Here is a 13,051-nt window from a genome sequence, read left to right on the forward strand (position 1 = left end):
ATTAAAATTGGCAACAAAAAGATATTATCTCACTGATTTTAGTCTAGTCTGATTCATTTTGAAACCAAGATACTCATCATAAGAGCAACAAAGTACGCACAGAGGCTCTACACTGTATACAGCTGGTACGGTTAATAATTGAGCAGCTAATGTACTGTAGACCATTTTCAAAGGCGCGTCATCGAAGGAAAAACACAGGTGTAGCTCATAACACTAATTATGGCTCTGCTACTTTAATGTACCAATGCACGGGTAGTAGACTTGGCTTCACTAGTTAAGTCTAGGACCAGTGCTCTGCTACATAAAAGGGGCGCACCCATCATTAGTGCTATGAGCAACACCAATGTTTGTCCTACAGTGACACGCAGAGAAATGCAAAAAGAAAAAGACAGACTCCAAGCCATGCAATACAGACAAAATATATCCACTACACCATCAATGAAGATATTGTCAACAAAATAATGTTTGAGTTATCGTCTGATGAGGGAGTGTATCGCGGGTAAGGCCTCTGTCACGGATAACAAAACTCGCTACCAAAACCATTGTGCCATCATGTTTTGACTAGCATAAATGAGCAACAATCTTTATCTGCTTCTCACAAAAGTAATAGGCATGTCATATGTGGGGCAGATTAACGCTTTAGTGCTGTTGCATCTATTCCTCAAACTTTTGGTTGAAGGACAAAACCGGTCTGGATGATTAAACCTTATAAACCATCTCTCGTGACTTCACCTAAACATCCGTTACCAATATCGTTGGTAAACTGTCTTTTTTTTTTTCTACCGAAGGCTACATGCCAAAACATGTAGTGTGTGCTTATGACTACCATAATGTAAACAATAGCAACATAGCACTTTTGTCTATGTGATAACAGTACTTGTATGACCATTCAAACGCTGGACTGACCAGCGTAAATTGATTCCAAAAGACGAAAGTGCAACAAATCTGATCTGCCTCTTCCCCCTTTATCATCATAAGAGCCATTTGCTCTATTTCATATTACATTACATTGCATTTATTTAGCCCATGCTTTTATCTAAAGCAACTTACAATAAGTGCATTCAACCACGAAGATACAAACCATAAATTGTGAGAATCATGCAAGTACATAAAATTTATTAAATAGGCAATATCAAGTCACAGCTTTCTCTCCCCTATAAATCTTACTGCATAAATATGTGCACCATTGTCTCTTAATAAGCAGACTAGCTATATCTAAAGACAGAGATACTAGGCATAGCCGTTTGTTACAAGAATACATTTAGCTAATCATGGTTTGTCTTGCCCAGCTTGATGCTTCAATTGCACTAGAATTAAAGCTGGTGTAGACTATTTATTTGACCAGCATTTTTGTGTCTTATTGATAGAAATTCTTGTCCCGTCAATCAGTCAATAAATCAAATGCTATAGTATAATAATCTGGTATCTGTGGCTGTCTAAGGCCTGTAACCAGCCTGTCTAATCATTGAATTCAGTCCATTCAGTTGATTGATGGATACCCCACCTGTCTGTCTGTCTACCCACTAACCCAGCGACCTGCGCACACTCCTGAGTCTTACACACACTAGGCAGACCGATTGCTTAAACTAGAAAACTAGTCACGTGTTTTGGGGGAGTGGCTTTGGACAGAGGCCCTTTTCGTCGGTTGGATACTTTAAAGTATAGATAACTCTGGCTGGTTTCTCTAAATTGCCTACCCTAGCTTTAAGTATATGATAACCAAGAAAACGTATGAAATCCTCCCCTTCTCTCTCTCCCTCATGCACGCATTCATTCTTTCGTGCCTTGTGCTCTCTCTCTCTCTCTCTCTCTCTCTCTGTCTCTCTCTCTCTCTCTCTCTCTGTCTCTCTCTCTCTCTCTCTCTCTCTCTCTCTCTCTCTCTCTCTCTCTCTCTCTCTCTCTCTCTCTCTCTCTCTCTCTCTCTCTCTCTCTCTCTCTCTCTCTCGCTTTCTCTCTTCTGCAGTCTTTATCTCGCTGTCTCAGTATGAAAGGTATCTAACAGAGGAGCAATGGAAGAAAGCCGAGGGGGGGGGGGGGGGGGTTGTAAAGGGGCGGGGGCGCAATGTTAACCACAGTTAGAGAGTACGATGGCACACAGAGAGAGTGTGAAAGAAGAGTGTGTGGTCATTACAGTTTGCCCCTGAAGCACTCTCTCTTTCTCTCCCTCTCTCCTCCACCGTTGTCTGTTGTCTCTCTATCGCCAGGCGAGACTTTGAGGGTAATGCTCAGTGACATGGTGAGACGATGGAAGAATAATTCCTGTATTCAGAGCTCGCTCCAGCCCCCCCCCCCCCCCCCCCCCCCCCCCTCTCCCATCCTCCTCCTCCGCACCTCAGCCCACATAAACGCGTCAGGCCCGGATATCATTGTATCATTTATCCCGGCCTGGTCTCTCTGCCACTCTGCCTCGCTCGCCCAGAGCGGAGTGGGGGAAGTGTGTGTGCGAGTGTGTGCGCGTGTGTGCATGTTTCTGTGTGTGTATGTGTTGTTCCTAGATATGGGGATGGCACATGAGGATACAAGAGCATGTGTGTTTTTGTCCTTGCCCGTTAGTGTCAGGCTGTACCTTTTTGTGTGTGTTTTGTGGGAAGTGTTTGTGTGTGTGTGTGTGTGTGTGTGTGTGTGTGTGTGTGTGTGTGTGTGTGTGTGTGTGTGTGTGTGTGTGTGTGTGTGTGTGTGTGTGTGTGTGTGTGTGTGTGTGCGTGCGTGCGTGTCTCTGTGTGTGCGTGTGTGTCGGTGTGACTATGGCATACTGCAAATGGGCTTTTTGTGGACTTTTTTTGGCGGCTGCACTTAACAGCTTCGCTCAAGGGAGAGGCACACCGGGTCGGGTGGGCCGGACGGAGAGAGAGTAGAGAGGGCGAGAGAGGAGAGACTGAGGGCGAGAGAGTAGAAGAGAGACTGGGCGAGAGAGGAGGGGAATAAGGACGAGAGAGGAGAGATAGAGGGTGAGAGAATAAAAGAGAGACTGGGAGAGAAAGGAGAGAAACAGTAGCAAGGGGAGTTTTTTATTTCCAATATAACTTCAATCCCTGTTAGCCCGTTTTGGGTTGTCCGTACACCAGGCTTGAGAACATACCTTTTGATGGGGCGGCTAAGGGCAGGAAGGAGAGAGATGTGCTGAACTGGGCCTGGTGGGCCGGGGCCCCTCTAGAACGAAGCATTCAACGTCTTCTGTTCCCGTCGCTGTTGACCCCCAAAGAGTGTACATAGCTCTGAGTTCCTGACACTCATACGCTTCCCTTTGAGAACGCTTTAGATCCCTGCCATGTCCCAGGACCTGTCACTGTCAGCATTGTTTAATACTGATGGTCGATCAAACCCCATTGTATTCCAAATGTATTCTCAAGCCTATCTAAAAAATAGTGTGCGTACGCCAGCAGCTTTACATGTGTGAATTGGTGAATGGGTGAATAAACGTACCATGGACAAAAGGGAGTCATCCAACTTCTGCTGACAAACAAACACTCAATCTCTAGGATTATTAGATGCTCATCAGCATAAACAGAAACACACAAACACATACAAACCCGTTTTTACCACACCCTAGCAATTATGCAGGCATACACACAAAACACAAAAATTGTGACAGATACATAAGTCGCGTGCATACGTGTGTGTGTGTGTGTGTGTGTGTGTGTGTGTGTGTGTGTGTGTGTGTGTGTGTGTGTGTGTGTGTGTGTGTGTGTGTGTGTGTGTGTGTGTGTGTGTGTGTGTGTGTGTGTGTGTGTGTCCTTGAATCAATAAAACATGGCGGTATGAATAAGTGATAGGAAACATAAAGGAGAAGTAGCCCCGACCAGTCACAGAGCCATTGCCAACCTGCCAGAAAAACTGTTGTACCCGGGTAAGATCCGGGCCGCTCTGAGCAGAGGTGCGTCCTGTCGGCTCAGGGGGGCCTCTCTTTCAGAGACAGGGAGGGGAAGAGGAAGAGAGGATGGGTAGCTAGCTAGCAAAGGAGACAATGAGTGAAACGATGTTCATTATTCTTGAGGCCACCCATACTGTGACCCTGGCATCTGGCCAAAGAGTAACCATTCATAGGAGATGTAATTGTACAGCCCTGCCTCAGAGATCAAGGTTGAGCTGTGATTAAGACACTTTAAAACAACCAGTGATGGTGCATTGGATATCTTTGTTTCATTATGCTGTTGTCCAGATTTGTGTTTTTTTTTGCTTTCCAACCCATCACTTGAATGCAAATAATAGCACACAAGGCCATTTAATTGGATAATTATGAAATCCGCAAACATGCTCCCGGTAAGTGGAATAATTTTCTGCCAGTGGTTTGCCAATAATATGAGTGCTGCATGTTGGCTGGTCACATTACACATGAGAAGAGGCCCTTTGACGTTGTCAGAAGTTTAGAGCAAGATGATTGGTTTATGTTCCATTTGGCTGCTGAGGGTTCAACAGAAAGCTCTTCAGGCTAACTCAAGTGTCTGGGGAGCAGCTTGGCATTTATGCAGAATGCACAAAGCCTTGTGTAACGCCAGGGTTCGCGATAGATGGGATTTGTCATAGAGATTGGTATTTTGAAATTAAAAAAGAAAATTGAATGCTGCTAGTAGAGCAGAATGCAATTTCTACCTGCACTGTTGTAGACCTCACAATCCTAGCTCAGTGTACACACAAATTGAATAAATATATCAATATTCATTTAAAATATATATATATTTGTATATTTATTGGATTTACATTATGCGAGCATCCAGTGTTTTTAACATGTCATTACTTCTGGTGTTATCAATGTAAAGCGTTCCACTAGCTGAAATGTAAAATCCTAGTTTAGGGTTCAACTTCTGTCCCCTCTCTGTATGGAACTGAGAATTTAGTTAAGCTTGACATAGCAGCAGCTTCAAAACAGATGGCAAGCCCATGGCCTGAGCACACAGTCCCAGGTGCACTGCCCGGGCCCCCCCATGGAGGCCTTTCGGACCCTTCCCTTTTGACCTCAGGTCTTCCGCTCTCTCTGAGCGTGCATGTGTCTGTTGTTCATATGATGCATGCATAGGATGTCCATGTGTATGCACACCGTGTGACGTGCCTGTGATGTCCACCAGTGTTAACCTGTAAACTGCATGGTGACCCGTATAGCACACCCACGCTGCATCCCAGGCTGGTTGCATGGGCCTCCGTACTTAACATCAGTGTTGCCAGATTGGGCCAGATTTCCCACCCAATCTGGCATCCCTTCTTAACGCCAACAGGAAGAAGCCCTCCTCTACAACACCATGAGCTTACGGCACCACCACGTTGTGAATGTGCCCGCCTCCGCGTGTATCCGTCTCCATCCATCTCATACGTCTGAAGTCGACGTTTACCAAATCTCAAAGCTATTGACCGAAAACAATAGAATTTTCGATTCAGAGAGACAAACAGGTGTATGCAGAGGTGAATGTTGATCCTCTGAAGCCTCCAGCTAACATGACTGAAGGACATAAAGGTGTGCCTCACATGCATGTTTGAGGACGAGGAGAGGAAGGGACTCAGAGGATGACACAGGGGGTAGCGTGAAGGGTGCGTCTTGTCCTCTATTGCCGTAGTAGAGTGAATGTCTACAGGCTTTCTCCTTTATCACTGGCCTACATATGCATTTGTTTTCCTGCTGAAGGGCTCAGCCATGTAAAAAACGCGCCAACACCATGACTATAGGAATGCTAGTTGGTTCTTTTGAATGGTTCTTCTGAGCCGTGAGCATTTCTGCCATGTATAGGATGAGGGCGCCATTAGGAGCCGGCCTTTACACAAAAGAACGCACACCCTGCTAGAAAGAAACACTGTCGGTGTGACAAAGGAGGGCTTGGAACACGGACACGTACATAATTCAAAGTGTCCACTGGTCCAGAAGATATTTCAATTTCTCTTCAAATAACACTTTGGTGCACTTTAACAGCACTTCCATAGCTATGAGGTTTGAAGTGTTACGTGACAGCTTTCACCTCTTAAGTCACTGACACATCTGCCTAATGTTAGGTGCATGATACAAATTATAGCAAAGTAAAATAAGAAGTTTGGGCAAATTAAACGATATATGAAATAACAGGTACAATATTTAACATTGGCATCAAGCATTTAAAATAGGTATTGGTGTCCAAATTCGCAATAGTGGAGAGGGTTGCCTCAGGGTTGTCTGAACTGCACCCGGGTTGCCAGGTTTGCCAGATTTGCCCGTGATTTAGCACGGCTCCGGTCGTGGAGCATTTTAGAGTGACAACAAGGCTTTTTAGGTCGGGTAGAATCTAGTACAATCTTAGTTCATCCAGTTTGTTTGCTTGCTTCAATGGATGCAGCCCCCTGTGTTTATGTGCCAAGTGGTTTGCCAATCTGGCAACCGGGGATAATCTGAGAATAGTGAATCATAACACAACGGCCAAAACAAATCTCTGATGACATATCATGGTCATTTTAGGATTAAGTACAGTCAATTTGTTATATTATACCTAACATTATTATTCTTCATAGTAATAATAATTATTGTTTACCTATTCTTATATTAAATATATACGTTGTTCACATTTGAAGGAGCCCATGTAGTCTGTTAATGGTTGGAAGTGTGAAAGGAGGCCATATGCCAGCATTGCCTGATAATCTAAAGAGTGTTTTTTGAATGAAAGGGCCTTCTATTTACATCGGCCACTTTTCAGTCCCTTTAATGAGCTCTGGTGTGAAATATCTGTCATGGTTCGGACTCCAACGTCGGTTTGCAGTCAGCGTTGGAGCTGGCAGCGTGCACCACGGCCCTGTCTGTATCCTATTACATAAACTGGTATCTCCTCCCCGTAGGCTCTGTGATAGCATTAATGTATTTTTGCACTTTGGGACAGGAGAGTGGCTGTGCAGGAGGGTGAGCTAAGCCGGGCTTTTCACAGTCCATCAGGATCATCTCTGATATTAATGAGCTTTACATGTGAGCACCGATCAATGTGGGTCGCATCGGTGACCGGCTTTCTAAGAACTCTTTTGATGTGGCCGTCTACGTGTTTGTGTTATTTCCGTTTTACGTACATTCTCATTGCTCGCTTTTTAAACTTACTAAATTATTTTATAACGGTAACAATCGGGGCTCCTACCTGTAGTTTGGCTCACATTAGGACTGGGCCCCTTAAAGGCAAGACTGGAGGACCCTGCTCAACAATATTCTCAATGAAGGTACGCCTCGTTCAACACCGTCCCAGAACAACACTTCCTATGTGCATTTCAATTCAACCTTGACATGTGTTCGGCCGCCACTCTGGCCTGTGGATGTGGGTCACAGTCCCTTCAGCTGCCCCTGCCTCCTCTCCTCTCCTCTGAGTGCAGTCCATGTGCTCTCCATGTTGGCTGTTTGTTCTGGCTCTGATCTGTTTTCATTTGCTCTCATGTTATAAAAGCCCCCGGTCTGCCAGTTTACTGAAATAGATTAACGACAGGTAATGCAATGGTACATGATTAGTGCATATATTTGGATTCATTCACTTCAAAAGGAGGATATTCAATCAGTGTAGGGCCCTATGGCCTAGGTCTAGAGGCAAAGCCCTTTCATTATCTTTGTAGCATTAAGACCGGATCAATAAACACCTTAAGCCCTCTTCTAGTCTCCATGCTTCCTGCTTTCAGACTTCATTTTCTCTCCAATATTCGCTCACTTTCTAACTGTTGCTAGCTGTAGAGGTGGAATGACCTGCATGAATAATCATACATCATATTATTATTTTTTTGCCTTTGTAAAAGCATCTTATTGACCAATAGGGATGTACTTTAAAAATATGAAGCCAAAGACATCTGAGAGCCAAGATATACACCAAAGAGCATCGATCATATGGTCAATAAGATTTGCTGTGGAGGCCTTTGCAGTGTGTTTGGAAAAGTTTGTGAAAACACCCAAACAGTTAAATCAGTGTCCACGGTAGTGTATTACTCCAGAACATTAGTGCATTTTTTCCCATTTATTTGTGTGTGTTTGTGTGCGTGTGTGGGTGTGGGAGTGTGCACGTGGTCGTGCGTACGTGCGAAGGACATGAAAAGGATGTTTACAACAGGCGATGAAAGAACCCAGGAAAGTGTGATTCAGAATTGTGATTGTGTCTATGATTGTGTGTCTTAATGCTTGCACGTTTAGGACCCATTGGTTGTGTGTGTGAGCATGCCAACATACGTGTGTGTGTGTGTGTGTGTGTGTGCGTGCGTGCCTGCGTGCGTGCGTGCGTGCGTGCGTGCGTGTGAGTGTGCGTCAGACCGAGCGCGTATGACAGCCAGGGGTTGGAATGTGACGTGAGAGCGCTAATCAAAGCCAGCTGGAGGTAACCGTGAGATTAAAGTTAAAACACAAAAACAATCAGTCCGGGGTAAGTATAGCATCGCTACGTGTTACTGCCACCCCCACCTCCCAGACCATGTCTAGGAGGGAGGGGATCGTGGGGGCACCGCGACGGGGCCAAGAGCTGGCACAAAACCGCTGATTAAGACCTCCTTTGTGTTTGCTTTGATCTGCTAAGAATAGCATGTGTAGTCCCACCACTGCAGGACACGCCGCCCCCCCCCCCCCACGCCCGCCAGCCCAACACCACCCCCGGCCAGCGGGAGCACAAGGCGTGTGTGGAAGTGGGCTCGACGTTGTCGGAGAGTGTCTTGCGTCGGCTGTTTTGTCCGTGGGAGGGACGGCGTGTCGTTGGTGTGCGTGTCGATGCCTCATATTCGTTTTTATGGGATGGGATAAAGGCTAAGAGGATTAAGTTGTCCAAGTCACACAAGGTGACCGGACCAGACCTGTGGACACCGTTCTGTTCTGTCTCACAGATCCTGCGCACTACGGACACATACAGGCCCGCAAAGCAGCGTTGGCTGCCAGTCCTCACCGCCGGAGCCCCACGGTCGTGGCTGTGCGCTCCGACGCCAGAGCCCTTACCTCCAACCCTTAGCGCCACGGTTGGTGGAGCCAGAGCCTCGGCTTGAACTCCATTGTCTTCTGAAGGCCGCTGTCATCCCCTTGCGCGTAATGGGAACGACGTTAACATTGGCAGAACAGGGGTTTGCCCCTCCGCTCCCCTGGCCTCGCTCCAAGACACCACTGCTTTCTCCTGGCTGCGGTCGGACTAGTAAAAGAAAAAGCCCGGCCATAAATAACTATATTACCTTACACTGTGACACGGGTCCCGCGGGAGCAGATCCCCAGCGGTGCGGCTGCGGGGGGATTGTGCAGGGGGCGTGAGAGGTTAAGACCCCCTGAATGGCTGCTAGGTGTGACACAATGAGGCTGGATTAGGCGGTGCTGGAAGGGGCCTGTTGAGCCTTACTCGGGTGTTCAGCGGCTTGCGGTGGCTACAATAACGCCACGGATGGAGGCTGGCAGAGACGTGGCTATCGTGGTGGAGTGGGGGGGGGGGGGGCAAAGGAGATGATCAGCCAGGGTTCATGAGATGAGAGGTTAGAAGATACTGCTATCTTCTGTGTGGAAGGAGCACATGTATACAGAGGGGCCGATTGTTTGAGGGAAAGACTGAATAGGTGTGAGAGAACTGCACTCCATTCAATACTCATTGGTAGTACTTTTTAAAAATACAAGGACAATCGAGAGCTATTCCATGTAAAATAAATAAATTCAATACGATGAAACATTTTTAACGTCTTCGGGGATTGTGGAAAGCCATGTTAAAGGCATTTACTAATTTGATTCAGATATTGTGTTCAAAGACATGGAAAATGTGTAGTGGCCAAAGAACCATCATAGTTTATTACAACCTCTCCCCAGTACGCTCATTCACATCAAAATGTGAGAAAATAATGAGAATAATAACAAGGCGATATGAATAAAAAAGCATTAAAACATGGAATTCTATCAAGGGGCAAGGAAGCCAGACAGATTGATCTTCATCTTTCTCTTCATCTATCTTTTTTTGGAAGGTCAATTCAGCATTTCTGCGGACAATGATTGTACCAAATGCTTGGGCTGAAACGCTGAACGCATGGGGCAGAGCTGACAAACAGGAGGTGTTTCTGCGCCGGGGTTGGAGATAACCTTGCTGCGTGGCCCGTTTACAGGATGATGACATAGGGTGTGTTGGCATGTGTGCACTTGGAGCAAGCGACATCGCCTGGCACTAATTGGAAACAGCAATTGCATAATGTGTGTTTGGTGCTGTCAGTGCAGTGGGATTTTTAGTATTTGGTTGCTCTTGAACCCTCCCCACACACACACCCACAGACACACACACACACACACACGTCCACACACCCACCCACACACACACACACACACACACACACACACACACACACACACACACACACACACACACACACTGGATTTACTGCCTCAGCTGTGTGCCAGCGGCTCTGCTGGCCCGGGTAGTGTAGGGGATTAAAGTGTGGGGTGAGAGGGCAGGCTGTGAGGTTGCCACATAGCGTGTCAGCGCGGACGTCCCGGTGAAGCACCGGGTTCTGTGCACTCGGAAACCTCTGGTCCTTCCTTACATCGCCGGTTGGCTCTTATCACAATATTTGATTAATTAATTTGGAACAATGCTTAAAATAGATCTTGATTGGGATTTGAGAGCGATGTAATTCACGCCGTTCCCTCTTGCCTCGACGACAGTGACTCTCCATCGCAGATGCTTCGTGAATGTTGGTCTTGCATGGCAGTGGAGCGATCAACAAAGCAGCCATTGAGCAGACAAAGCATGTTGGTCCGCGCATATCACACGTTGCATGCTATAAATGACGTGCGCTTGACGAGCTTGGTCTAGCCGTGGACCACAACGAGAGGTGTCGATGTTGTTCAGTGTTGTCGACCGTCTCCAAGGACCAGTCTCACAGCGGCGTCCTCGTCAGACAAACACAGGTTTGGCTCACCACTCTAATTACGGGTCTGTTCCTACAACGTACCAGGGCCCATGGTCCACGGTCAAAGTGAATTAGACTAGTTTAGTCTACCAGCAGTGCCCTGGTGCAAGGAAGGAGCAGACCCATCATTATGTATTATGTGTTATGAGCGACACCCGAGGTTGTCCCAGGACAACGCCTATGTGAAACGGGTCTATTGCTAGCACACACACACACACACACACACACACACACACACACACACACACACACACACACACACACACACAACCACATGCACACACACAGACACAACGGGGTCCTTGCATGTGAACGTGTCTCTCTGTGGTCCCCTCTCCCCCAGAGAACACACACAACAACACACAAACATACAACCCTACGCACACACACACACACACACACACACACACACACACAGATCCGACGGGTTCCCTCCATGTGACGTGTCTCCCTGTGGTCCCCTCTCCCCCAGAGCTGCAGCGGGAGGGCAGCATCGAGACGCTCAGCAACAGCTCGGGCTCCACCAGCGGCAGCATCCCGCGCAACTTCGAGGGCTACCGCTCCCCCCTGCCCACCAACGAGAGCCAGCCCCTCAGCCTGCTCCCGTCCGCCTTCCCCTAGAGGACCAGGCCCGCCCACCGAGTCCACCCCATCCCGTCACCAGCTCCACCTGCTTGCTCTCCCCCCCCCTGCTGAGGGACCGAACCAAACGACGAGAAGGAGGACATTGCTTCGCGGGCGGAGAGGGTTGCATGTGTTTGACTGACACAGTGTTTTATAGGTGGTGGAGCCCTCTGTTACAAGCATTTCTAAAGCACAGCTGTGTGTGTGTGTGTGTGTGTGTGTGTGTGTGTGTGTGTGTGTGTGTGTGTGTGTGTGTGTGTGTGCGCGTGCGCGTGCATGCCCGTCACTGTTCTTCATGTAGTGAGCTGGGGCGCACTAGTGTTCCGGTCTCCTGTTCCTGCTCATGTCCCAGGCCACGTCGCGCTGTCTCTGTATTATAGCCCTGCCTACGTCTCCTACCTTTTAATAGGATGTTGGCTGTCTCCAGACCTCCGCCACCCACGCACACACAAGACACACACACCAGCGTGAAGGGGAAGGAGTGGTTTATTTGGGTATCTGGTATCTGTGCCGGTGTGCTTATCTCATGAAGGCATTTGCATACGTTGACATCACTGCACACGCAGTGTGTGTCAGAAGTGAGTGACCACTCTTGGTGTGCGTGTGAGTAAGTGAGTGGGTGGGTGGGTGAATGAGTGTGTGTGCGTGTGGTTATGCTTGCTTTTGAGTGTGTGTGTGGGTGTGTTTTATTTTCTCCTTTATCACTGCTTGAAATCTTTAATTGTGTATTTTTTCTTGAATCTTCTTAACCGCTTCATGGTTTCATATGGACTTGCCTTTGTTTCTTTCTGATTCGTCTCATTTAAAGTGAAACAGACACTGTGGGGACACGTGACTGCTAACTCACTCTATGTTGGAATTTGGTTACAGACTACTCTAGATCAACATTCTGATATGCATTCATTATGAAAAGCTTATCCCAAGCCTCCTCAGACGTATCTATAGATCCTCCCCTCAGAGTCCTTCTGCGGTATTTGTGTATACGTTAGTAACATACAAATTAAAAGGTTTCTCGATGATCAAATGATTTTCTCATGCCTTGACTACTGTATCTCTCTCACCCTAGCTTGTTCTCTAACCCTGTTATGAGTGTCAAATGTCTTTATGAGAATACAATGATTTGATGCCAATTACTTTAATCAATATATCTCAAAGGAGTGTTGAAGTTCCCAAAGTTTCCCGTGATTATAATGATGAGACTATTTTTATACTGAAGGTGGTCAAATGCAACACATACATTCTTATATGGGATGAGTTTATTCCTAACAGATGCTTGTAGGCTACTCCTATTGTCGCTGCATGTCTTGGAAACACAACTTAGCCATTGGACAATGGAACTTGGCATGTATTTATCCTAAATCAAGACACATGCTTGTTATTGACTGAAATGTCTGATTTGTAAAATGCTATGATCATTTTCTGCCTCTTTCATGCAAATAAATTTTAAGAAATCAAGTTGTTTTCAGTTTAATTAAACTAGTGCTGTCCATTTAAGTTATGATAAAGTAACAAGTAAGTAGAATTCTACACATAAAGAGTAAGTATGTTTAAAGTGTTGATTTTGATTACTACTGAATTGAGACCTTCCATAATTAGAAGTTAAGTA

At 46.5% G+C, this 13,051-nt stretch overlaps 1 protein-coding gene across 2 annotated transcripts in view; it reads left to right on the forward strand.

Moving 5' to 3' along the window:
• bcas3 (BCAS3 microtubule associated cell migration factor) overlaps nucleotides 1-12,900 on the forward strand; it is a 212,175-nt gene extending 199,275 nt beyond the window's left edge. For both annotated transcript variants that reach the window (XM_030381777.1, XM_030381779.1), the window contains one exon: nucleotides 11,294-12,900. In XM_030381777.1, the coding sequence (XP_030237637.1) occupies nucleotides 11,294-11,442 (149 nt within the window). In that variant the 3' untranslated portion in view covers nucleotides 11,443-12,900. The remainder of the gene's footprint in view (nucleotides 1-11,293) is intronic.
• The last annotated feature ends 151 nt before the right edge of the window (nucleotides 12,901-13,051 follow it).

Source organism: Gadus morhua, chromosome 16 (genome assembly GCF_902167405.1).
Source record: "Gadus morhua chromosome 16, gadMor3.0, whole genome shotgun sequence".
Classification (NCBI taxonomy): Eukaryota; Metazoa; Chordata; class Actinopteri; order Gadiformes; family Gadidae; genus Gadus; species Gadus morhua.